This window comes from Cygnus olor, chromosome 27 (genome assembly GCF_009769625.2).
Source record: "Cygnus olor isolate bCygOlo1 chromosome 27, bCygOlo1.pri.v2, whole genome shotgun sequence".
Taxonomy (NCBI): domain Eukaryota; kingdom Metazoa; phylum Chordata; class Aves; order Anseriformes; family Anatidae; genus Cygnus; species Cygnus olor.
This window is the reverse complement of record NC_049195.1, coordinates 783,613-810,266: the sequence shown is the minus strand read 5'-3', so window position 1 is coordinate 810,266 and position 26,654 is coordinate 783,613. Positions and strand designations below refer to the sequence as shown.

At 43.3% G+C, this 26,654-nt stretch overlaps 1 protein-coding gene across 12 annotated transcripts in view; it reads left to right on the top strand.

The window, feature by feature from the left end:
• Positions 1-26,654, top strand: part of AAK1 (AP2 associated kinase 1) — an 88,368-nt gene that overhangs the window by 34,524 nt on the left and 27,190 nt on the right. For 6 of the 12 annotated variants that reach the window (XM_040538261.1, XM_040538263.1, XM_040538264.1 and 3 more), the window contains exons 5-17: positions 631-773; positions 6,401-6,522; positions 8,723-8,804; positions 11,240-11,372; positions 12,354-12,457; positions 13,352-13,431; positions 14,917-15,071; positions 15,167-15,441; positions 16,290-16,505; positions 18,487-18,716; positions 19,356-19,513; positions 19,889-20,008; positions 21,543-21,638. In XM_040538261.1, coding sequence (XP_040394195.1) covers positions 631-773; positions 6,401-6,522; positions 8,723-8,804; positions 11,240-11,372; positions 12,354-12,457; positions 13,352-13,431; positions 14,917-15,071; positions 15,167-15,441; positions 16,290-16,505; positions 18,487-18,716; positions 19,356-19,513; positions 19,889-20,008; positions 21,543-21,638 — 1,914 coding nt within the window. The remainder of the gene's footprint in view (positions 1-630; positions 774-6,400; positions 6,523-8,722; positions 8,805-11,239; positions 11,373-12,353; positions 12,458-13,351; positions 13,432-14,916; positions 15,072-15,166; positions 15,442-16,289; positions 16,506-18,486; positions 18,717-19,355; positions 19,514-19,888; positions 20,009-21,542; positions 21,639-26,654) is intronic. The other 6 variants (XM_040538262.1, XM_040538265.1, XM_040538267.1 and 3 more) reach the window with 1 other exon arrangement.

The window sequence follows — 26,654 nt, the reverse complement described above, 5'->3', positions numbered from 1 at the left end:
CAAGAGAATCTCGAAGTTGAGGCAAATCCAGGACTCATTCAAAGAGTAACAAATGTGGAAGGTTTCACTTGTACAGACAGATTTTGCCAGTCTATGATTTTGGCCAAACCATTTAGTAATGTATGTTTTATGGAGTCTTTTTCCTCCCTCTTGCAGACTGTTTTGTGGACTGTGGGTGCCGCACATTCAGCATTCTATTCATCTAGTCTGACAAAAACTTTTACTTTTGAGGACGAAAGAAAAAACACTGCTTAGTCAGAATTATATTTCAGTGTTAACACAGCGAGGTGATGAGGGCCTTAGAAGGTAACTTGCTGCTGCTGTAGCGTAGTCCAAAGACAAGATAAGATGCGACGTCTGCCGGCAGATATGAAAAATCCCCTTGGATTTAGGCGAAGAGGGAAGAAAATTAAACAAGATGACGAAGCAGGTTCCCAAAAACCTCGGGGGGGGGTGGGGGGGAAGCTTGTTACAAACTTTGAATTTGAACTCATGAATCTTGTGTGCTGACTGTGCAGCCGCAGTTTAGGGGGCAGTCTAAGACAAAGTAGGTCTGGTAGGACTGGGGCTTGGACAAGACTGGATCCAATTTGGCACACTTGCTCTCATTCTTGGCGTTTTTCTCCTCAGGAGGGCAGGTGGTGAACCTCATGAACCAACGCCTGCAGACAGGTTTCACTGAGAATGAGGTCCTGCAGATCTTTTGTGACACTTGTGAAGCCGTAGCGAGGCTGCATCAGTGTAAAACACCAATAATCCACAGGGATCTGAAGGTGAGTTGTGGACTCCAGTAATACAGGAGAGCGCGTGCATGCTTACACCATGGCAGACGGGCTTTGAAAGCTGGTCCTGTGTTTCTGTCCTTAGTAACAAGGGAAAGTTGGGTACAAATGCCTCTCTCTCGGAAGATTTGGAGGGAAAAAATGTCTCTCATTGCAGCTTACTATATGTTTGCCATCTGTAGATCTGCTTTATAAACACAAATGTTTGAATAATTCTGTTTTGCACAGATGTGCCAGAATGTATCTGATGAATTATTCACGGTGACTTTCTACCACCTGAAACACTGTTGATATTATAAGGTAGTTCACAGAAAGTGCGCAGTAGATCCGTTTCCTGGACCCACATTAAAAGGATCACCCCAGAGGTGTTGGCCTTGGGTCAGGAGTTGTTAGAAGCTTTTGAAACTGGTCTCTAGCTGTTGACTGTGCAAGTGAATTTTAAGGTTCTGTGCGCTCAGATGGGAGCAGAGCAAGGCCAGCAGGGAGAGCTTTTGAAAAATCCCACACCTGTAATCAAACAAACACAAAAAGACGTTCCCTTTTCTTCTCAACTAGATCATAAAAATGCATGAATAATATATTCACACAAGCCTTCTTCTTGGCTGTACATTTGAAATTCAGATGTGCTTTGTGGGTCGGTCTGCTTTCAGAGCCCTCAACAGATGCTTGTTTCATGCTGCTGGCTATTGTTTTATAGGAGCAAAAGACAACTCGTGTGCTAAGAACAACCAGGCAGTGCAGGGGAAAAAAATCCTCAGGGTCTGGTACGCTTTAGTGTGTTTCAAATGATCATGACCCCACTGCTCAGTTAGTCTGAATGTATGAAACAAGTCTGACATCTGTTTTTCTAGAGTGCTGTGAAATGGGTGGAGTCCTATGGATTTGAGGACTGAATTTAAGCCTATGGACATCTCCCAGGAGTTTGAACAGGCAAGGAAAGTTGGGGTGAGAGAATAAGGCTTAGGAGCAAGAACCTCTTCAGTTGACATTAACCCCTGCTATTATGTTTTTAGCTTCAAATCCTTCTTTCTTTATTTTTGTAAAAAAAAAAACCAAACTCATTGTGTGGTAAGTGAATGATTTCATTCACATCTGTAATGGATTAGTAAATTAATCTTTAGTATTACTCTCTATATTGAAATGAACTCTCAAGTTCTGGTTCTCTTGGTTGATAATTTGTGCCTGAGGTTAAAGACCTGGCTTTTCTCTGTTTTAAGACATGTTTTCATAGAATGGCTTGGGTTGGAAGGGACCTTAAAGATCACCTAGTTCCAACCCCACTGCCATGGGCAACGATGCAACCCATTAGATTAGGTTGTCCAGGGCCTCGTCTAACCTGGTCTTGAATACCTCCAGGGATTGGGGCATCCACAGTTTCTTGGGACAACCTGTTCTAGTGCCTCGCCACCGTCTGAGTGAAGAAATTCCTCTTAACTTCTAATCTAGGTCTCCCCTCTTTCAGTTTAAAACCACTCCCCCTCATTCCATCATTGTCTGCCTGAGCAAAATGTTGCTCTTCTTTTTCTTTTTTCTTTTTTTTTATAAGCCCCCTTTAAGTACTGAAAAGCTGCAATGAAGTCTCCCTGAAGCTTCCTCCTCTTCAGGCTGAACAACCCCAGCTCTCTCAGCCTTTCTTTATAGGAGAGGTGCTCCAGCCCTCTGATCAACTTTTTGGTCCTCCTCTGGACCTGCTCTAACAGCTCCACATCCTTCCTGTGATGGGGGCCCCAGACCTGGATGAAGCACTCCTAGGGAGGCCTCACAGGGCAGAGCAGAGGGGGACAATCACCTCCTTCCACCTGCTGGCCACTTGTCATGATGACCTCTGGAGCTCCAGTTGTAACTGGGGATCTAAGTATTAACACGGAATTGATGATTTAGATATGTGTTGACTTTGAGTTGAAATTGAATACAAAGGGGGAGCTGCACAAATCCAAGAGAGATTAAGGGCCATAAAAGGTTTGTGAATGATCAGAGTGTAAGGAAAGGCATCTGCTGGGTAAGTGGTTTAGGAGTGAATGTAACCCTGTTGAAGAACAGGCAAACGTTGACTTTGTAGACAGACCTTTTCTGCCTTCCAGCTCTTTGATTTTACTCTTAACAGTGGAGGTTCTTGCCCTGAAGGATCTGCCAGCAGAAGGGATTCATGAATAGTCTTTAAGCCCTTTCAGACAAATTCAGCTCTATTACTTTGTGACCTTGATTTTGAGTTAACCCAGCAGGCTTTTCCTGAAGCAGAATGACCTGTTGTCATGAAAAAGATGGTACCTGGCCCCTGTGTTCACGTATAAGGTTTTCATTTGTGACCTGTTAACTATCAGGAGGTGTGTCAGTGTGCCCCTGTGTGCTTACAGCTACGTGATGTCCTGTACAGGATGTGCTGGTTAGTTTCATGTGCTTTGATTGCCACAAACACAGGTGTACACTGATGCTGCATTTTCCTGAAAAAAATATAAAATATGGAAGATTCTCAGGTGCCTCTACTGTAGTTAGACCCTTGTACAGGCTGTGTAAACAAGGCAGTAGGCTTGCATCATGTACTGACCTTTGCTTGTTCTTGCAGCTATTTTCCTCAGCCTCAGGGCTAGTAGGCCATTGATGCTGCAGGACATTACCTAAAGTTTATTTTTGTTCCTCTCTCACTGGAGTAAGAATGCTTCCTGTGCCTCTGCTTTGGGCTTTTTAACAGCAAAGAACAAATGACCAAACCTTTTGACTGTCTGTTGTATTTCCCTGGCTGTGCAGCCTTTGCTTCTGTGTTGGAATCTGTCTAGAGAAAACTGTCAGACCCTGGAGGGAGTTGCATTTAGTGAGGTGGAAGGGGTGGAAGAATTTATCTAGTGGCAATGGTAGTGATTTAAACGAATACCCGGTATCTGGTGGCAGTTGTCTGCATAACTCGTTTCACATTTAACCTTGTCTTTCCTGTCTCATATGCAATAGCTCACTTTGTTTTAAAGCAGCAGCTTAGAGCTCAGCTTAATTTTTACGTCTCTGAGCTTTCTGTGGCGAGAGGTCTCCTACTTCTACCTGTGATACTTCTGCTAGTTTGAAACCGTCTGGTTCCAGGAGTAGATAACTGGCTGACTTTTCTTGTAAAAGAAACACAGTGAGATACAGCAATATCCTATGTCAATCAACCCAGAGGAGGTTGAGCAAAACACCCTTCTCCTTTGCTTTCTCTACTTTCTGAAATAACTAGAATGTTGTACTCTTATGCTGAGGATTTAGTTTCTTCTGTTTTCATTTTATCAGGAATCTTGTCAGTGTTGCACTTCTCTGTGGTATGATAAGACAGTTATGCTGTGCTGCTCTCATCTCTGTGCCTTCTTTATTATGCACCTTTGTAATGTCAAGTCTTGCCCTGATGCCACCAACAAACCTTTGCTTGGAATTTGTTTGGACAGCTCTGTTCCGTGTGACCTGTAAAATTACTCGGTCCTCTGATGGCACACCCTTGTATTGACCATGTTTAAAAACGCAGCACAGGCCAAAGTCAGTTAGTGCTCACAGATGTCATGTTGCATTCATCTTTTTGCTCTGAAATACTAAATAAGCTTTTGGAAGTAAGTAGTGAATAGTGCTGGGGAGGAAGAGAAACTGAAGCATCTTTAGACAAACCTGTAGGTGCTGGGAAGCAGTCAGAAAGGGCAAGGGCACCTCAGTCATGCAACCCTCCCAAATCACTACCTGCCCTTAGACATACCCATCTTAGAAGTTGTGGTTATGAGAGGATGAAGTGAGTTGATTTTGCTGGTTGAAGAAAGTCTTATCCCTTGCCAGTCTGGGGCTATGCAGTGTCTTTTACCACTTAGTTTTAGCACAGGTTAGCATTTGTTTCAGAGAGTGATGACGAAAACTAATTACGTTTTGTAGCTAACAGAACTTAAGGCGACTCATAGCTTTCCCTTGCAGATTTTTATTTGGAGTCCAAATCTGATTTTGTATGTGTCAGGCACATTCAAGACCACAGCTGGAGTTGTAAGCACTCAGAAGTGCTGAAAATTGGACAGCTTTCCGGGTCTTTGACTGGAAAGAGGCACCTCCGTCTTGTTTGTAACAGACAGGCTCCTCTGGCCTGGCAGCCTGTAGCAGTAATTCAGGTACTCTGCTCTGCTGGTTTAGTGGTTCTTGGGTTTTGTTGTTTTCTTCTCTGTTAGTTACTGATCAAGCCTGCTTGCTAGTGCTAATTTTTTAATAAAACTTGCAATGAGAAGTCATGTCAGACTTTTCAGTCAGATAAAGCACAAGGAATCTTCTGGAAATGTTTGCAGCGTGTTTGAAGGGAATGGGGAATAACGCTGTCAGTGTTGATCTGCTAGGGAGAACATCTGTGCGCAATGGTTTGTTCAAAGCAGATGGATGGCAGAGAGGGGAAGGGGTTTTGTTTAACCCTTGGTTTCGAGCCAGCATTTTTCCCCTCAGCTGCTCTAATTTGGCTGGGTTTTCTGATGCTTAAAAGGCTGACTCCTTCATTTTCTTTCCTTTTTGTAAAAATGGTCCTTGATGGGGAAGTCTATTTCAAAAAGATTTTGTTAGTGACTACTTATGTGATGCTTTTTGTTGTTGGTGTTTTTTTTTGTTTTTAATATACAATCGGTATGTTTTCTTGTTGTATCTCAGCATTTGGCTTTGACTTAGACAATTTTTAAAGTTTTTTTTTCAATATTCCCCTGAGAGAACATGATGTTAATGCTACTGTATAGATGAGAAACTGGAATGTAGGGTTGATTTGCCAAAGCAAAGAACTGAACCCAGGTTTTCCATGCCTTGTGTCAGTATCATAACATTTGGATTGCTTTCTTAGGTGGATACACGGCAGATTTTTGTTAATGCATGATTAAGGGAAAGTATTTAGGAGAAAGGCAATGACTCCACTGATTTTCAGCTACCAGAGGTACTTGTTTCAGTGTACTGGTGCTTGATTCAAACTGGCAAATAATATTTCAAGGAACGGGGTCATATTTTCAGCATCCTGGAGGAACCTCTGTTGATGCAATCACTGTTTAGGGACTGTGGGGTATCCAATGCGATAAAAAGCAGCTGAAGTGTGAGCATAAGGTTAAGTTTGTTATAAATAAATCCCTAAGTGACAAGTGAACTGCAGGGAAAAAAATGGAGTTGTATGGAATTGTGTGTTGTCATCCATTATTATCCTTTCTTCTCCACTAGACAGCGAGGGGTGTAGTTCATTATAAAGCTGTGGAGAGCTTGTATTAGCTGTCCCAAATTGAGATTGCAGACTGTGCATTGTATTGGCTGAGGGAAGTTGGGCACTGAAGACACTGAAACATGCAGTTCTTATCCTGAAGCATGCAGTAGTCTTAAAAGAGGCAGGGTGATGTGTTTGCAGAAGGAGAATGAAAGAGAAGGAGAAAGGAAATGTGGCAGAATGGAAGGCAGCGTTACAACTATGCTTCTGTGATTTGACTTCTATTTTAGGAGGTGTGATAGTTTTGATGCATATTTTCTTTGCTGTCATGTTATGCGTTTGTCTGACATGTCTGATATGTTTTCAGGCACTAAAAATCCTGGGTCATCTAAAGAAAACAAGTGGGTTTTTTTGTTTTTGTTTTTTGTCTAATGGAGTGTTTTTTATGTGTCTGCAATGCTTATAGGTTGAAAATATCCTGCTGCATGATCGTGGCCACTATGTCCTGTGTGACTTTGGAAGTGCCACTAACAAATTCCAGAACCCTCAAACAGAAGGGGTGAATGCGGTAGAGGAGGAGATCAAAAAGTAAGTGTTTTTTTTATCAGCTTGGATGTAATTTGAAGGGTAATTTTTCCGTGTACTGGGACTAGATTTTACTCATGCCTGTTGCAGCAGGTTGGATGCTGCTGCATAGAGAGACCTGCTAGAGATAAATAAGGGCCGGGGAAAGGTGAAACAATAAAGCTCTGAGCTTGATGTAATTGCTCTACACCTGAAAGGCTGAGTGTAACAATGCAGGGAAGTTGCCCACCTTGATAAGGTAGTGATGTGCTTGGTTACATGTGGAATCAGTCTGGCTCTGTCCCTCATCTATCTTGGTTTCTTTGAGCTGCAAAGATAGCAAATGACAAAATGCCTGCCCTCCATGGGCTGCTCATGTTAAAACCCCGCAGTGACATGGCCCAATTTCTCAACTCTCTGTAGAAAGTGGATGGATCTTGAGGTGTTTAATTTGGCTCAGATAGAGTGGTTACAGTGAGGTATGCATAGATATGCTTTTAAAAAGGGAACTCAACTCATAGTCCGATAGGGCCTAGATCAGGGATGGACCCGATGCCATGTCCTTGCTCTTGCTTTAGTTTTAATCACACAGAATCACAGAATCACAGAATCGTCTAGGTTGGAAGAGACCTCCAAGATCATCTAGTCCAACCTCTGCCCTAACACTAACAAGTCCTCCACTAAACCATATCACTAAGGGCTACATCTAAACGTCTTTTAAAGACCTCCAGGGATGGCGACTCAACCACCTCCCTGGGCAGCCCATTCCAATGCCTAACAACCCTTTCGGTAAAGAAGTTCTTCCTAATATCCAACCTAAACCTCCCCTGGCGCAACTTTAGCCCATTCCCCCTCGTCCTGTCACCAGGCACATGGGAGAATAGACCAACCCCCACCTCTCTACAGCCTCCTTTAAGGTACCTATAGAGAGTGATGAGGTCTCCCCTGAGCCTCCTCTTCTCCAGGCTAAACAACCCCAGCTCCCTCAGCCGCTCCTCATAAGACTTGTTCTCCAGACCCCTCACCAGCTTCGTTGCCCTTCTCTGGACTCTCTCGAGCACCTCCATGTCCTTCTTGTAGCGAGGGGCCCAAAACTGAACACAGTACTCAAGGTGCGGCCTCACCAGAGCCGAGTACAGGGGGACAATCACCTCCTTAGACCTGCTGGCCACACTGCTCCTTATGCAAGCCAGGATGCTGTTGGCCTTCTTGGCCACCTGAGCACACTGCTGGCTCATATTCAGCCGACTATCAACCAGTACTCCCAGGTCCTTCTTGGCCAGGCAGCTTTCCAGCCACTCATCTCCCAGCCTGTAGCGCTGCTTGGGGTTGTTGCGCCCCAGGTGCAGGACCCGGCACTTGGCCGGGTTAAGAGCATCTCTACTGCGTACTTTCCAGCACTGTTAGTGCAATGCTCCGGCTAGAAAGCAGTGTGTTACAAATGTGTGCAAATGCTTCCTTTTTGTTAGGATTCAATTATAAGTGCATGGATTTCCTAGACGTGCTTGACTGAAGTTTTCAGAGCTCTCTTAGTCTCGCTTTGCAGTCCCTTCGGAATGCCATATTTGTATGCTTATTAACAAGCCTACAAAAACTTTGCCCTTAGCAATGCTTTCTTGTGATCATGACAAATAGTATGGAAGGTGCTACTGCAGAAATTACAAGGTTTCTTCCTACCAGTAGGTCTGTAAGAATCTCATACTGTCTCTATCTTTTATAGCTCTAGTAACTTGCTAAAATGTGGCAGACTCTAGTTCCAGTTTGAGCTCCAAAATAACCTTTCCTGTGTCCATAATGACTCCAATTAGGAATCCTGGTATGGAAGTCTACTTATTAGGAGCCATGTATCCAGTTACAATATTTGTAGGTTGGCCAAAGCCCCGCAGAGGACATTTGACTACTGACTTTGTTAATATTCTGAATACTTGAAAGTTTCTGGTTTAGTTCTTAAAATGACTGTCCTGTTTTGTGAGTAAATTTCTTACTATTGAAAGGATCTTGGCTATTGCTTTGGTTTCCCAGGGTGGTTTGCAGTGGTCAATATTTTCTAGTTAGAGGCATGCAGCAGAAGCTGTTATTGATTAAAAAAAATAAATCATTTATGTTTAGTATTTGCCCTAAAACAAATAGGGAAAGAATGAATTTTGAACTATTTTAAAATGTGGGGTAATGGAAATGCTTCTGCTATCAATTTTGAACTCACTGATGGATCTTTTTTCTACAGGTACACTACGTTATCCTACAGAGCACCAGAAATGGTCAACCTGTATAGTGGCAAACTTATTACTACAAAAGCAGACATATGGGTATGTATAAAACCCAGTTAACATAAAATCAGGCTGCAGCTTGATTTCCTTATCATAATGACAGAGTAACTTTCTGGCTTGGACTAACCTAGTTTTCATAAAAGACCGGACAGTTCCTGAATAAAGAGTTCCTCTGCTTGACACTTCTGATAAGTTACTGCTAAACGGTCTGGTTTGTGGATAAAACACGATTGGTTCTTTGCATGCTGTCTTGCATGTGGTTTTTATATAGAGATGTATGAAATATCAGGGTTGAACAATGCAAACCTGATTTTGTGTCATAAAACAGTTAAAACAGAAAATTCAGGGTCTTGTGACTTCTTGTGCCTTGGTTGGGCAGTCACGTGAAATTAAAGTCACTGGTCATCAGAAGATAGAAAATGGAGAAAATAGACCTTCCCCAAGAAATAACAGTATGCTTCTCCTGGACAGTGTAATGCAGCTCAGCATTGTCAAACCTGGCCAAAGACCAAGCTTTTGCACTGCTGTTTCTAATGATTAGTGCAGCCTTGCTGTGGTGTTCATGTTGAAAGCAAAGTGCACCTGGATTACTGGTTAAATTACTGGATAACCTAGTCAAGGAGGGTAGGCTTGCTTTTAGTTGTGATGGAGGTGGAAAAAAATCTGTGCTGTCTCTAGTGTAGTGGCAAGTCAGCAAAAGAGTTTTTTGTTTAAAATGCTATTTCAGAGTGTGTTTGTATAGTTTCTAAAGCCCTGAGCTGGGAAATAACAAAGCGGAAGCAGTATAAGGAGAGGTTTAATGTGTCCTCGATAGTTGTGTGTCTGCATATGCAAGAGGCAAAATTGCTGGCATGGCATTTGCTGGGAAGAGTCCTCCATCCTATCTGTGAGCTCAGCCAAGAGTCAGGAATGTAGCAGCTCCTATGGGGCTCTTGCACTGCTGAGTTCAGCAGGAGGTTTGTGGAACCGGGCCCTGTACCAGTGTCGGGTCACTTGCCTTGCTGAGACCTGGAGAGGGGAGGTCACAGCTGTAACACTGTGAAAAGATTGTCAGGGCCTCAGGGGCAGCTAGAGGAGAACCCAGGGTTTGCGCTCCTTGTGATAATGGGGAGGGGTAGAGATGCAGATGCTCGAACTGTCCTCCTCTTCCTGATGTGGAAGGAATTCTCTTCAAGTGACCTGCAGAGTGTTTCCAAACAAGCCCGCAGTGTTGCGCACAGTGGGGCCTCAACTTTAGGGCCTATTGCAGTGGCTGTCCTGCTTGTAATCTCTCTTTCCTCAAATTTCATTGAGGTTATTTTAAACGAGTGCAATTTAATTGTGAAATCCTATGACAAAAAATACAAGCAGATGATGAGTTGCTTAGGATTAGGAAACGTGTTCCCCCTCTCCTCTTTGGGATGGTGGCAGTGTTTCAAAATTAGCCATTTGTACAAATTTTCCATTTTATTTTCAGATAGCTGGTTCTCCTTGCTGTCAAAAGCAGCCTTGAATAGATGGAACAATGATAGAACCTAGCAGCCTGCAGACATATCTGTATACCTCTCTGGTACACAATCGTAATGGTTGAAAGGTTGTGTGAACTGGTACAGCTTAAGCTTGGTTGTGGGAAAAGAATTTGCAGAGAGCTTTGTGCTGTTTCACACGTCCCTGAGTTAGAGATAATGAGGAAAACAGCGGTACAACCAAAAACTCGAGCAAGGTCGAGATAAAGTAACTTGGCTACAGTGTTAAAGATGAGCTTTGGGCAGTGGGCAATTGCTGGCTGGCTCCAGGCACGTGTCTGAGGGTCTCTAACCAATTGTATGACAGATTCGGGCGCGTGGACAGTGCATGGGGCTACAGGGAAAGTATATGTAGTAGTGAAAAAGGGCAATAAAGGTCTCCTGTTCAAGAGCCATCAGGAGTCCGTGTCTTGCATCCCTTCACTTGGTAACCAGTATTTTTTTTTTGTCAGAATAAAAGTATTAAGGATGATGGATGACATTTATTTTTGCTATTAACTTTGCTTTTTTACTGTTGATATGTTGAGAGTAGAAAAAAATTCTTCTGTGTACCTATGTGTAGTAACATATACCAGTGTAAAGTCTGTGTAGATTTGGAGATCTTGCTTTATACCTGCTTCTGTCCTGTTGTTAGTACGCCTCAGGCTTTGCCAGTTTAATTGAGAAGGGTTGCACTATGCACAGTGCTATGTGGAACTGTGGGTTGTGTGTGGTGCTACTCATCTGATCCCCACTGCCTGTGGTATCTCAGGTTAGTGAGGGAGAGCTCTTCATGTATGTATCTTCTCATATAACTACGTTTTCAGTCAACCAGAGGGATGTTAAAATGTAGGCCTGAGGTCATGCAGGACCACTGTGATTGAACAAGCTAGAGTACTTTTTCCCTATTATCTTCAATGGTCTGTGAGTTGTGTGATTCCCTGCTTTGCTTCAGTTTGTTAAATCACCTGCTCTGTTCTCCCTCTTTAGGCACTCGGCTGTTTGCTGTATAAGTTGTGTTACTTCACCTTGCCGTTTGGGGAGAGTCAGGTGGCAATCTGTGATGGCAATTTCACCATTCCAGATAATTCTCGGCATTCGCAAGACATGCACTGCCTCATCCGTGAGTGTGTCTCTGACAGTGGCATAATCTACTTCTACGGAGCTTTGAAAAAAAATAGCATTTTGTTTTTATATTCCCTGCTCCCACAGCAAAACAGTTGGTGTTGCTCATCTTGTAAGAGGCTTGCTTGCACACAGGGATGGATAAAATCATCTTCTAGTAGCTTGGGAGATGATTCTTCAAAAGACAGTTACAACAAAGATTTCTATTTGGCTGGGCTGTAGTGAACTCTGAGAAGGAAGGAAAACAGGCAACCACTTAGTTTAAGAGTCTACAGAAACTTGCACAATAAGCCTATTTATGCAGAAATGTATTTCTCCAGTAATAAATCTGTTTGGATAAGGAACTGAAAAGAACCACAGTGACTTAGACTAGCGATAAGAATTCGTCTTCTGTGAATTGAGAAACAGAACTGATTTATAAATAACCTACTGCCTAGAGTGAATGTGTAATTAAGGGTACAATGCATTACTCTTGGCAAAGCTGGGGCAGCTCTCTTGTTTTTAGTACAGCGTTTGATTTTTTTTTTTATGATTTTTTTTTTTAGCTATAATCTTGAGTAACAGAATTGGATGTGTTTTCAAAGCAGCCTGGTATTTTTTTGCCTTATGCAAAGGCAATGGTATGCCCCACTGACACACCAGGGTTGGATCAAGCTCTTTTCCTGTGTGTTCACTTGGAAACGCAGAGGTCAAAACCAACACTATTCCCTGACCAAGCAGGGCTGCTTTTCCCCCTCCTTGCTTCGAGCTTTCAATAGCAGCTATGAAATTATGCATAGCAGTGTTGGAAAATATTTCTTGGTCCATCCGGGCTGGCCCTTTCTCAGCTGACCCTGATGATAAGCTCGGTCCTGCTGACCATTGAATGGGTGCGTTGAAAGAGGCAAGGCACCCTGTTAGCATCTGCTTATGCTACAGCTGTAGCTCTGACTGCGAATCTGTTCTACTGCTCTGATGTTAACATCTTTATCTTTTAAAGGGTATATGCTTGAACCAGACCCTGATAAGAGACCTGATATTTATCAGGTCTCCTACTTTGCATTCAAATTGGCAAAGAAGGAATGCCCGGTCCAGAACGTCCAGGTGAGTAGCAAAGGAGTGGACTGATGTAGGGCTTTGTGTAGGGAGGCTGGGGATGACAATTGCTAAATATCGAGGATATTGCCATATTATTCCCCTGGTCTCTAGTCAGGAGACTATTTCATTTTTTGTGATTAGCAGCGCTGTTGTTTTGTTGTTGTTGTTGTTGTTTCTTATTTCTGTCTGTCTCCAATTTGCTTCCTCACCCAGTTAACAGCGTGAGGCCAACCAAGAGACCTTTTGCATGTGAACATGGAAAATTAGGCCATGCTTGTGAAACCAATTTGATTTCCAGGCAAACTCATCATAGCGTGTGTAATTTGCACTGCAGTTGGTTTTAAACATAGTGATTTTGTCTGCTGTCTGGCTGAGAATAGTCAACTTGCATTTGAACCACATCAGACCTTACACAACCATCTGCTTCTTCTTCACCTATCTTTACAGACTTCAATTGAAAAATGACAAGTTTTTTTTCAGTGTTATGTATATCTGTGACATGAGATCTTATTTTGTTCTTTCCAGATGAGAAGAAACCTATATTTTTTTCCACGTGTCCAGTTGGTTATTTATGATCTTTATGAACAAAGCATTGTAATTATGCTTGTTTTTATAGCTGTATTAATAACTATTGCTGCCATTGTTCCCAGGTTGTCTTGTAAAACACCCAGGACATACTATAAAGCTTTGTGTTCAGATTCCACGGATAGTAGATTGTCAAAAAGCTGAACTGAATTTTTCCCTCTCCCAAACAGCAAGGGTTTGTCTTATGTCCAGCATGAGGAATAGCTGCTATGGGGATCCTGCAATCTCCATGCTTCAGAGTAGTGATTTTGCAAATGATTTCTGGCTGTTTTTTTGCCCTTAAAGCGCTAAACCTAGTATTTTTGGGATCTGCAGAACTCTCCAATCCCTGCTAAGCTCCCAGACCCAGTCAAAGCAAGTGAAGCTGCTGCAAAGAAGAGTCAACCCAAGGCCAGGTAACTGCATCTTTATTATGCGCAGTGCTCTCTTTTTACTATATGCTGTCTTTTGCTTTTTATTAGAAAAGACACTTGGTATATTTAGCTGCTTCCTTGTGAGTTTACATTTTTACGTTGAGACAAACACTGCAGTCCCGAGGCTTCTGCTTCAACGATGTAAATATCCATTGATCTGAAAGATAGAAAATGCAGATACTGGAAATTTGCGTGCCTGAGAACAGGGGACTTGGGCGATACTCAGCATGACTCAACAGCTAGACTTTTTGTACCGAAGGCATTGCATGAACTTCAAGTGCTGCCATCAGGCACTTAGGATGGATGACACAACAGATTCGTTTAAGGCAGTAAGTACCCAGAGTACCTAAGAGCAAAGTCAGGAGAAAGACTGCAGCTATCCTGCAGTGGGCCTGGAACTGGCCCAAAGAATGCAAGTCTTCTGAGAAACCGCATCAAGGACTACTGCTGTTTGAGTTTGACCCTCAGCAGATGATAACCTGACCCAGTAATTACTGTGTGCAATTGCTGTGATTTCTGCATGAGTCATATAATTTCTTCAGTGGTTATAGGGGGAGCCCAGGCAACCTCCATCTGAGGAGCCTAATTAGTGGGGAAACCACTGTACTGCTGTGGTGGTTCTTCTCTCCTGCTGCTGCTTGTTCTGCTTATGATATTGTAATGAGACGTATAAATTTTGTTGGACAAAACTTACACCTTATTTTACTGCAAAGCATGACAGTAGCGGGCACTCCAAAAATGTTTTTCTTCACACTCTGAAATAGAGCATCTCTTCTCCTGTCCGTCAGGCCCAGGAGTTTGCTTTGTTTCTTTTTAAAATTGAACATGGCTACCCTCACGTTGGTAGAACAACTTGTTATCTAACAAAGAAACATAGACACAGAAGGGGACAATAATACCTGGCTTCTTGGCTCTATTGCAGTCTATTGTCGGAGGACAATAAACGTTGAGCAAGGATCAGAGGAGGTCCAGTGACCTGATTCTGGGATAGATGTGCTAAAGTTAAGGTATTTCTAAAGATGCCAATTCAGACAACTCTGCCCAAAGGTACCAGCTGCTCTTAAGCGTACTTATTATAACCATCATCTGCTCATCTGTAACTCTAAGTGGCTTTAAACAGTACGTAGTAGCAAATATTTGAGTTGAGTGTTTTTGACAAGTTCCCACTGTCCACTGGGAGAAGATACCGCAATGGGCAAAATCATTAAAATGATTGTGTTGGATTAACTGTTGTGAATGCACACATTAAGTTTTACTGTGCTTCCAGTTTTGTGGAAGGGGTTGACCGGTGTATCTGGATGCGTCTAAGAGTTTCACCTTTATCATTTTATCACCTTTACAGCTGAAGTATGGATGAGTTTTTATCCCATACTGTGTGCTGCTTGTAACAGCTCTCAGGCTAACAAGGACTCCTTTTACTGCTCCAGCTGGTGTTTTTCTCATTTTAATTGTTACATTGTTTTGTAGGTTGACAGATCCCATTCCTACGACAGAGACGTCCATAGCACCCCGCCAGAGACCTAAAGCAGGACAGACACAACCCAACCCTGGAATTTTACCCATTCAGCCAGCCCTCACGCCTAGAAAGAGACCCACAAGCCAAGCAGCAATTCAGCCACAAGGTGAGACTCTTGTATGTGCAATACCTTCCTGACAGGCACTGTGTATGGCTGCGATGTGGTGCTGATCTCTCCGATGGATCTGTTTCTTCTATCAGTTGCAGGGCCTGCTGCCTTGGGCAGTGGTCAGCCTTCCCTCCCTGCAAGTGTTCCCCAGCAAAAAGCAGCACCTCAACAGACTCCGGCACAGCCACAAGCCAAACAAGCTCCAGCTCCCCAGCAGGCATCACAGGCACAGCCCCAGGTCCCTTCTGCTCAGCCACAAGCCACACCTCAACACCAACAGCAGCTTTTCTTGAAGCAGCAGCTACTGCAGCAGCAGCAGCAACAGGCTGCATATTACCAGCAGCAGCAGATGATGCAAGCTCAGCAGGTGAAAAAAGCATGACCATGTTTGTTGCATTATTCCTATGCTAAAGGCCTGCAGGATCACATCTTTGCATTTATATCAGGTCCTCTACTTTTGTTTTGTGTTTTGGGGAGTAGTTTTATACATAGTTTTTAGGTGTTTTCCAATGCATCTCCAGTTCTCCAGCAAGATTTTCCTTGCTTAAACAAGGTTGGCATTTTTAATTGTTAGTGTAGAAGGCCTTGAGATATTTTTATCATGAACATATATAAAACCTTAGCCAGCACTGCTTCTTTTATAGCTCAAAGTATTTCAAAGTCTTGAGGTCAGCACTTAACTGATGAGCAGAGGTGTACAATTTCTTTTCTGCTCTTTGTGATATAAGAAACCTGGCATTCCTTTTTAATGGTCAGGTCTGTTTGTGTGGTAGATGGTGGTGTTAGGGAGGCCTGTGAAAACGTTGTGTGTTAGACAAATCCCATTGCGTAGGATTTGTCCAGGTAAGAGTTGCGTGCTTATCTGAAGTGTTTATAGCAGCACAGATCACTGCTAAAGCATATTTAACAATGGAAGCAAAGGGGTGGTGAATCTTGCTGTCCTGGAGAAAGGTTTGGAATAAACAAAAATGGGAAAAGAACACCGCAGAACAGTGTGCCATGGGAGCCCACTACAGACAGGTGTAACACAGAAAGGATCTACCAAGAAGGCTATTTTCCACCACTCCTCTGCAGGTGGCCTTCAATCCATCACAACCTTTTACTGCTTTGCCACTTGCAGTGGCTTTACCCAGTCCTATGGCTGGCCCCTGAGTTCTGGTGATGGCACCCCAGTTCCCAGCTTAGCAACAAGTGTCTCAACTGGTTGTTTCCCAGTTCCCAGTGATGCAGCAAGGAGCACCAGCACAGCAGCAGCTGATGCAGAACTACTACCAGCAGCAGCAACAACAACAGCAGCAGCAGATGATGGCCCAGCAGGCAGCAATGCAGCAGAAGACAGCAGTAGCAGCAGTTCAGCAAAAGCAACAGACTCCAGCACCTCCACAGACCCAGCAAAGTGCGGCCCAGCCAACGCCACAGCAGGAACAAGTGGTAAGAGCCTGGCAGGAAGCAAACAGTATCTGATGACCTTCAGCTATGCAATATTTGAGTCCAAACTAAGGATCAGTGTTTTCTTGCTTGCTTCCTGAGTTGCCAGTCATTCAGGACCCAATTCATCTCGGGTATGCTTCTTTTGAAGTGACATCATGAACTAATTTGACTAGTAAAACTCTAAGCAAGTGACCTGAGCAAAGCCGGGGAAACCTTCCTCGTCTCGCTCTTTCTGTGTTGTCTTAAGGCTTTGTCATATTCACACGTGCACTTTTATATTAACTTTCAGCACTGAGCTGCGTGTTAGCAGCTGATGAGATAGGAGTTGTTGTGTTCCTGGTCTTCTTACTGATGTGCTGAATGACCTGGGGCAAGTCAGTCTGTTAAAATCTGAGTGAGTTGTCAGTAACTCTGGACAGATTTTGGATGAAGCCCATTATTGCCCTGTTCCTTTTAAGGGAGAAATGCCTGACATGTAGTACTGAAGCGCATCTCTAAAGAATTTTGCTCTGATTCACTAGCACAAAAATATTCCTTATTTTATTAAATCAGCTGGACTGAAATTAGCCTCATCCCCTCCACCCCCAGAAGACTCATCATAATAGGTGCATCTGGAGACTTCTACTCCAGTAGCAGTAAGAAGAGTGGTGGTTGGGTCATTTTAAAAAAATAGTAGGATATCATCTCTAAAAGAGCAGACTCTCTGAGCAGAAGACACCAAGCTACCTGTCAAAACCTTTTCATGCTGCAGGACTTCAGCTTAATAAGCTCTGCATTCATTTCTGTGGAGATTTTGGCACTGCCCTTTTACTTCTCAGCACCAAATGTACTGTTCTGCAGTGACCTATATATCAAGATATAAGGTGGGTGCATCAGAAGCAGTCAGGTCAGCTTGCTTCTCAGCCACACTGAATTAGTCTGCCTGAAAATGCCAGATAAGAAGCAAGGCAGCTAACTACTTGTTTGCCTTGCCCCACTGTAGTTAAGCATCACATTGGAAATGTAATTCTTTTCTCATTGCCCTCTTAGGTATTTCCAAGTTTTGCATCCATCTTCCATGGTTGAAAATGTCCTGCGATGATACTGAATGGGGAATAGGGAGCTCTAGTATTCAGGCAGTAGAGGCGACAAGCACAGCTTTCTGCTCTTTGCATCTAGGTTTCCCCTCTTTAAATCCCCCCAATGGCTGGATCATGCTATCTCACTGACACTAATTTTATTTTTTTAAATTGCATCTGAAGTGATGTTGTTTATAACTACAAAAGAGTATTGAAAGCATTTATGGGTTTGTGATTTTAACACAAACAAGACTGAAGTAATGAAAATGTAAAATTGGTTTGAGAAACTTCTTGAAGTTTTCAAAGGGTTTGTAGTTGGACTCGTGGTTTACACCTAAGCCAAACATGCTTGTTTTTTTTTCTGCACATGAAAATGGCAAATGTTGCTCCCAGGGTCCTTGTGTCCTTGCTTTTTCTTCCTTGGGTAGAAAACTAAGCTTCTTGCACGAAATTTTTTGCAGAAGTCCTCTGCTCCTTTAGGAATTGAACCCAACCACACACTGTCTCCTCTTCACCTTGTTCCATTCTATGTGTCTGTATAGCAAAATTTCTGCACACTATGATCTGATTTCTATGGTCTACACTGGACTTTGGCCTCTTTACCCTTGATCGAGTTTCTGAGGGCAGTTGACCTTTAACAACCATAGGGGAGAGAGTTTCTTCTTGTGCAACTGTAGTAATGCTGAAATACTTTAGACCAGCTATTGCCAGCACTCCACCTCCCTAGATGCTTCTTAATTGTTGTTTTGGTGTGGTATTGTTTTTTGTTGTGGCGGTGGTATTGTTTTTTGTTGTTGTTTGCTTAATTTCCCTCCAGACTATTCCTGATCTATGACTTGGAGGTCAGATCCTCCAGAAGATAGCCTTTTTTCTATCATGGCAGTTGTTCACAAAGATCATAACCATTTTACTTTCTGTCCTAGATGCAGGCACAAATAAGGCAACAACAAAAACCTCAAACCACACCACCTACAGCAGTTCAGGGGCAGAAGCTGGGTTCTCTCACCCCTCCATCCTCCCCCAAGACACAGCGTGCAGGACACAGGAGGATTCTGAGTGATGTGACCCACAGTGCTGTTTTTGGGGTTCCAGCCAGCAAGTCTACCCAGCTCCTGCAGGCAGCTGCTGCTGAAGCCAGTCTCAACAAGTCCAAGTAGGTGGCTGCTCAGCTGGTATCAAAGGGTATGGAAGGTGGGGGTACATGAGGCTCTTTGGGGACTTCCTGGGCTCAGCTCTGAGGTGAAGGTAGACAGCAAACTCTGTGGTACAAGTCTTCGCATTCCCAAGACCACAGTGTAGGGCTTGGCAGAAAGTCACAGAAAATCTTCCTCAAGGGCAGAAGTCCTCCTGAATGTTTCTGCTCTCACAAAAGGCATAAGCAAATGGGGCATTCCAGTGGATTACAGAAGTTCACGCTTCAGCTGTTCCACCAGTAGCCCTGGTGCATGCTTCATGCATGCTGCATAGCACCAGACCTTCTGCAGGAGCACTTGATACTTGTTCTAATAGTATCTACAGGCAGGAAGCCTCCACATGGACATTGCAGAAAATTGTTTCACATGGAATGCTTATGATGCTCGTTTTAATCTTTGACATCAGCATGCTGAAACAGATTACAAATAGGTAAGGCTTGCTGGTCCTAGTGTTCTGGGTATGCGAGTACGATACCTTACACTGAGTGCTTTAAGTAGGAAGTAATTATAATGCAGTAGCTTGGACTAGGCTCATAGCGGTGGCCAGAGAATTTCAGACGGATTATTAATGACTGTTTGGTTGGGATGATCACATCCAGATCTGCTTCCACTACGCCCTCGGGTTCCCCAAGGACCTCACAGCAGAATGTCTATAACCCACCTGATGTCTCCACATGGAATCCATTTGATGATGATAACTTCTCCAAACTCACAGCTGAGGAGCTGCTGAACAAGGACTTTGCAAAGTTGGGCGATGGTAAGTTCGTGGAGGTAGTTTAATACCAGCCTGCTCTCAAAATGGAAAGTGGCATGGAATGATGCTTTGTCAGATGCTGCTGGGGTGCTCCCATGTTGTCACTGTCTGCTGTACCTGTACAAGCTAAATCCTTCCAATGTCCTGTCTCAGCCCCTGTCCTCTGTTAAGCATGATCCTCAAAGGGAGAGCTACTAACTGCTCTTACTGTGGATCAGTTGGTTGTAGAAGCTACAGTATAAATTCTGCTTCATCTGCAAGTAATGATTTGCAGGAAAGGCCTAAAGTCAGTTACTGAAATAGCTTCTTAGAAGTATAGGTAAGTAAACAACCTTCGAAATGGAAGTTTTTCCCCTAAAACTGTGTCTGGCATTTCAGGAAAAGCTCCAGAAAAGATGGGCAGTTCCACAGAGAACTTGATTCTGGGTTTCCAGCCGGCTTCTTCTGCAACTCAGCCAGATGCATTTGGTGGCTCTTCTTCCTTCACTGCTGGAACAGGTGAGTTGGAGTATGTTCTATAGGGCAATGCCTTGGACAGCACTGCTGAAAAGTGGCAACTCTGTGTCATATCTTCTTTGAAAGGACGTAAAACTGATACAAAGTGAGCTGAGTCTTGGCACTGAGAACTTCAGGATAGGGTTGGCTCCTCAGCAGAGAAGGGCACATAGACTTGTCACAGTTCAGTAGTAGAGTAGGGATGCACCATCTATAGGCAGAAGCGGAGCTTTTGATGAGGTAAGAGACTTAGCGAACCTTTGAAGTTCACAAGAAAGCTACTTATGTTGAAGCACCACATGGCTCACTACTGGGAGTAAAATATGCAGTGTGCAATAAGGGGTTTGGACTCAGATGTCTAAGGAGCTTTTGTGTGGAGGCCTCTCTGTGGAGCCCTGTCTGGTATCTCCTTTGGTACTTTGGTGCCAGGGTTCTGCCCTGAGCAGCCCCTTCTGTGCTGGAAAAACTCAGTGAGGGCTGCTGCTCATTTCTAGTTCTTCAGCTCCAGGAGTTCTCACTGAATGCAATAATGACCTGGGAAGCGCAGTAGTGGCAAGCTGCTTACAGCAGCCCTGAGTGCTCTCCCGTCTCATGCAGCCATTTTCACCAGAGAAAAATGCAACTGTTTGATACTTCCTCACCAAAGCAGACCATCCGTTGGCAAAAGAAGCCCTGGAAAGAGACTGAAGAATCATTGAAGTCTTCTTCAAGGGACCAGAAGACACAAATCCGTTTACACTTGCTTCTGTTCTTGATGAGAGATTTAGAGGAGCTTATAACTGAGCTTGGTAGTATTGGCTCTTTCCTGAGAGTTCAGTAGTTGAAGTCCATGATGCAAGAGGGCTCTTGGCAGTTGCTCTGAGTTTTTTCCAGTTGTTCACTGCCCTGTGAACAGTTCATGATGTTCCATCAACCTTCTTAGAGTGATGCTGAGTAACAGCAGCCCTGGATTCAGCTGTAACATGCTTTCTGCAAAGTTTGAGAAGTACCCACGCATTCTGGGCTTTCTGGATCTTGTAGCGCATTCAGTTCTTTTAGTAGTTATCTTTAAAATTTGCCCCTTGACTCTCCTGTCCTGTAGTCTGATATAGAAAGGTGCTTTGGAAATTCAGTGCTGGCACTAAGATGGACACTTCTAGCCCTTTTCATTTTCTTTCCTCTTAAATATGAGCCTGTCTAAGCCTCGTCTGATGCTAGATGCTGTATCTCGTTTCAGACAAAAGAGGCCCAACAAGGGGGCTGGTCTTTTGTCAAGGTATTTCACTTTCTGTTCTCCTGTAAATCAAGATAATGGTACTTCCCTTTCCAGGAATATTTTGAGATCTGTTGGTTAAACTGTGTTGGAGATCTATATGTTAATATTTTTTGTTGTTTTTTTCCTTCTCCCTAGCAACATAAACTTGTTCCGAGTGTGTTGCCAGGCCATAGCTTGGACTCTGTACTATTGAGCTGTGTCTCAGCATTGAGATTTTGCTTGATGCTTTCTGCTTTTCTCTCTTCCCTGTTTCACTCTGCCTTTTCTCTTCATGACTACCAGCTGAAAAAACGAAAGACATTCTGAATTTGGACACTAGCCCTCCTCTTCTGACTGTGCCTGATCCTTTCATTCCTCTCCCATTATCCGACACACCAGGTAACCAGAACTGAATTTATGGAGTTGGGGGGAGATTGTTGTCACTAGTTTTGTATTCTTAATCTTACAGTTCTGTTTCTAGGCGCACCTGAAACCCTGGGCTTTTGTCAGTAGTGCTGGGCACTGACAAGTTCTGCTGAACTCAGTGGTAGTGATGATGTTCAGTGTCAGAATGTGCTACGCATCTGCATGGTGGTGAGCAGTGCTAAGCACAAGAGCCTTTGGTTTTCATGGCAGCCCCAAGGGCTATCAGATTGCTTCTAACACCAACTATGTTGCTGTCTCTAAAGGTTCAGTATTCAAAACCAAAAATAATCATTGAGTCAAAATTACCAGTGCTCACCTAAACCATTTTCAAATTAGTCTCTAACTTTGAAATTGCAGTTTTCATTATTGTTAATATTTCTGTTCTGTAAGAGTCAGTGTTTCTTTGGCTTTCAAAGCCTATTGCAAATGCTTGCTTCATTTGAAGCACAAGTTAACATGTAACCTTTTCTGATTTGGCAAAATTCTCTAGTGCAGTTGGTAGCTATTTCCATTTACTTTGCAGTTCTACTTGAAAGTCTTTCCTGTGTGGTTATTTCTGACTGCAGCAGCCAACACTTTTTAGCACAAGATTATGTAAGTGCTTAGGAGCTTATTTGCAAATCAGTAAGATTTAGAATATGACAATGTTCTTATCTTGAAGTTTCTCTAAGCCCTCACTTGAATGTGCGCGACAGATCCCTTCTTGTCAGCCATCCCCAGAGGACAAGTGCTTGTTACAGCCCTCACCCTTGTCCTCAGCTCAAGCTCCGAGTAGTTGGTAGTTGGACTGTAGAGGACCCAAGCTTCAAACAGATGTATTTGTAAAGATAACATCTCTCCATGGAAAGTTAAGCGATTCAGGGGAAAAGTCTATTTTTTCTGTAGCTTAGTTGGGCTTGTTTCATTCTGATTGATGCTCAAAGAGTATGAGAAATGCATTACAGCTGAAAAGGAGTTTTCTCAAAGTTCAGCATTTGAATAAATGAAGCAGAACTTACTGACAGCCTCTCTCTCCTATGTGAGTGCTTGTTGGGAGCTGACCTGCCTGGCACTAATTTGAAAAGAACCTATAGAAGATTTTGTGCGGATTGTACGTCTTTTCTTTTTTTTAATCTTTCCCCGAATGCTAGTGGAAGTGCTGGTTTTCCTGACTTGAAGACTGACAGCCCAGGCTACTGTTTAGTTCTCTGCTGATGTGCTCAACATAAACAGTTAAGCACCAAGCTGGTTGTTTTCCTTTATTGCCTACTGCCTTTTGATACAGTGCAACCATACAAAGCAGCAGTCGCAGCCTGAGCTGCAGGAGCTCTGAGATTATTTGTGGTACAGAAACCACCGCAAAGAAATTGTCTTTCAGCCCTGCCCTTGGGTGTGAATAATGGGAGGAGCAGTTGATGGCAGTTTTTGTAGTGCCAGGTTGCTTGTCCCACGGATTCGTCCCAGACTGGTTGCATATCTTTGCAGGCAGGTGCTAAACCTTTGGCAAATCTCTTTGCCTGCCTGTGTCAGTGCTACTGAGTTACGTTGGTCTGCTTCCGTAGGGGCAAAAGTGTGTGAGAGATCTGTTTTTGTTGGCTCCCTGCAAATTGTTGTGAAGACGTCTGATTTTTAGTTTTTGTACTTTCTTGAACATCAAATTTGATGAGGCCAGAAGCTCGTGAAAGTTTTGAATGTTTTCAAGGGTCAGAGCTACAGACTTATCCTTAGTCTTGAAAACTGAGAGGGTTTCTCTGAGCTTGTAGATCAAACAGAAAAGATTAAACAATAAAAATAAAAAATTCCTCGTTTTGGACTCAGGTTTTCAATCTATCATGCAGAACAGAGTGACCTTTGTGCTTGTGTGCCTGCATTACCTGTACTGTGTGCCTTGTGCAGAACATCCCCACAGCGAGCAGAGAGGACGTGGATGTGAAAGGCATTCTTTTAGTTGTGCCCCTTGTGTCAGTAGGGTTGGGACTGACTTACGGCTCTTAGTATGCCAGCATCTCCTATTGCACGTTACTAAGCCGCCTTAGTTTTGCACAAAAGCAGCGGAATTATGTTTAAACGCTTGCTAAGTATTTGCTTTCTCTTCAGAATATTTTTATTTCTGAGAAAACATTGATTGCAAATCCCATTGCTCTGACAACATTTTACATCCGTCTTTTTTTTTTTTTTTTTTTTTGACTGTGGGTGTGGATAGCCCTTTTGGAAGTAAAAGCATGAGCTTGTACCTCTTGGTTACAAGAGCAGTGTTGTTCGGTAAGGCTTTCACTACAGGCATAAGTGAGGCTTTTATTTGGTATTTTCCCTATTTGCCATACAGAGCCAGCTACATCAGCTCTATGTGCTCTAAGCCTGTCACAGCTGATGTCTGGCTGAGAGCTCAGCTTCTTTTTTTGCCGCAAACTTGCTCCCTTTGCTGGCACCTGAGGATGCAGGTGGCATTGCTTGAATGTTGGCTGGAGACCTACCTCCTTGTGCTTTCCTACCTTTCCTCAGTATGCACAGATGGAAAGACAAGCCTTTCTATAACAGATTCCTGAGAAATAAGTAAACAGTGCTTAACACGTTGTGAATAGCCATAGGATCCATCCCCAGACAGCCTAAATATGTTCAAATGGAGAAGAACGTCAGTATTGAGCCATAGGCAACAGACACAGCTTTATGTATGACTGCTCAGATGTCGTCGGTTCAGCAAGATCACATTTCTGGTTCTGTGGAGTCAGTTAAACACACAGCAAAGACAAACCTTGGACAGCAGGTTCTAGCAGGCAGTGCTGTTTCTGTGGATCGTGGTGTAGGAGATGCACAGAATCCTAGAGGAGGTTGGTTTTAATTTGTTACAGCTAATGGGCTTTTTCAGTAAAAGTGTTCCTAGAGAGGAGGAAATGTAGCACCCTACAGAGGGCAGAAATACCAGCTCTGGGCAATAATCAAGTGGAAGTAGAATGTTTTTCAGTATATTTCTCCTTCTCCATTGTGTAATGGCTACAATTCTTAATGGAATTGAAACTCATAAGAGGAGGTGGCAAGAGTATGAGTACAGCAAAACATCTGTTAAAATAAGGAAGACTTAAATATTCATGCTGAAAACATTTTTCCCTTTGCATGTAGGAAAGTGAGCCAAGTCCTTAATAAGCTTATTGCAGGCTCCACTGCTGATTAATCATAACGGAGTATTTGATCAGAATGGTAATTTTTCTGCTTCGTGTGGCTACTTAATACCTATCAATATGCATTTAGCTTGTGCGAGCATGGGAGGGTAAATTATGCACCAGGTATTCTGGAGACCTGAAATTAAAGAGGGTTACGAAGCTTAACGACAGATTGTTCTCTACGTCATTGGGACTCCACTCTGTGAATAGTCTCAGGTCTATTTTTTATGTGTAGTTGTTTTGTTTCTTTTGACTTTATTTCTGCTGGTATGGATGGGCTCCAGAAATAGTTAATGAGGTTTGACCCACAGCATGCGAATGCTTCTGTTTTAGCATATATTCATTATTAACTGCTGAAACTGAACATGCTGATGTGCTTGCTGTCTTGCCATCATTATCTGCACCCTTAAGTCATCTGTTAGGATACATCTAGAGCCTTTCCTGATGTTCTTTATCTAGAAACATCTGCTCAGATAAAAAAGTTTTTGACTAAGTGAAGGGTGGAGCCAGTGAAATGCCCTCTGAGATATTGCCAAAAATATTCCTTTCCAGTTGTTTGAGGTTTTGTTTGGGGTGGAGTGGGGTGGTCTGCCTTTCCAGTCCCAGAGCAATGTTCTTCTCCAGGTACCCTGTGCTATCAGTCCTGGCTTATTCTCTCTTCTCTGCAGGAGCAGAGAGAGATGAGGTGGTGGGTGTGGGTCCTTGGCAGAGCAAGCAAGGAGCAGCTGTCGAGCAGGAGCACTGCAGTGTGAGAGCAGAGAGAGAAAGAGCTCAGCTCCTCCCTGCTGCTGGCCGGAGAACAAACCCGCCTGTGCTGCTGGCTGCGCCATGCTGATTCATGTGCAGGCTGAGACCGTGCAAGCAGGGTGCTGCTGGTGGTCTTTCTGTGGTGTTACCTACCGAAACACCCCTTTCTCTTTAAAATAGGTCATTCTTTGCATGTTTACACAACCATTCACTCCCTGCAACAATTCAATATCTTAACTACAGCTGAGAGACGAGTGTAGTTAGTTATTTGTTTGAAGAAAAGCAACACGAAGCAGCCTCCACAGTGCTTTTTTGGCCATAACAGAAAGTGAGATAAGAGAAATTCCCTGTCCGGCACAGTTAAATAAACATGCAAATATAGCTGGGGAGGGAAACACAGGCCAAGAAAGCATGCCTGTGCCGTCTGGGCACGACTGGATATTCGTGCTTTTGATGAAAAGACAAACAGTGTTGCTTAGTAAAGAATCATCATCACATTGGATCTTTGAGGCTTTTAAAAAGCACTTTGAGGATTATTTTTGCCTTTTTATTTCTTTCAAATGCCTGTGGACTTGTGTGCGTTTTAGAAAAGGATACTTCTCAGAGCTGAGGAAGTACATAGCTTGCAGTGCAGCTTCAAAACAAAATGTTTATGTCCACACCTTTGACCTGTTTCCTAGCCTTACCTATCAGAAATGTATGGGCCTGTTGTCCATTCCTGCTAAATGTACAGTTGGCTTCAAAAATAGGTGTTTTAAGCAAAACAGGAATATTTATTTTCCTCATTGTCTTCTAATGTAAGACCTTCAGGAACAGGTTCTCTTAAGCTTTTTTTTCCCTCTAGGTTGCAAGCTGGAGGTGAGTTTCAGGCTACTGCAATGACTGAAGAACTAGAAACATGTAAAGAATCATGAAATGTTGAGATAGGTTGCTAAAGCTCTCAGTTTCTAGCATTTGGGAGCATGAGTTAGGACTCATATCACTTGGCATCCTTGTCAAAACACACAAGTTCAGCTGCTTTAACGGGACCAGTATTGCCAGTGCAGTAGGGCTCTTGTTGTTTGGCAAAAAATATCTGATGTTTTTAACCAGCATAACCCCCTCT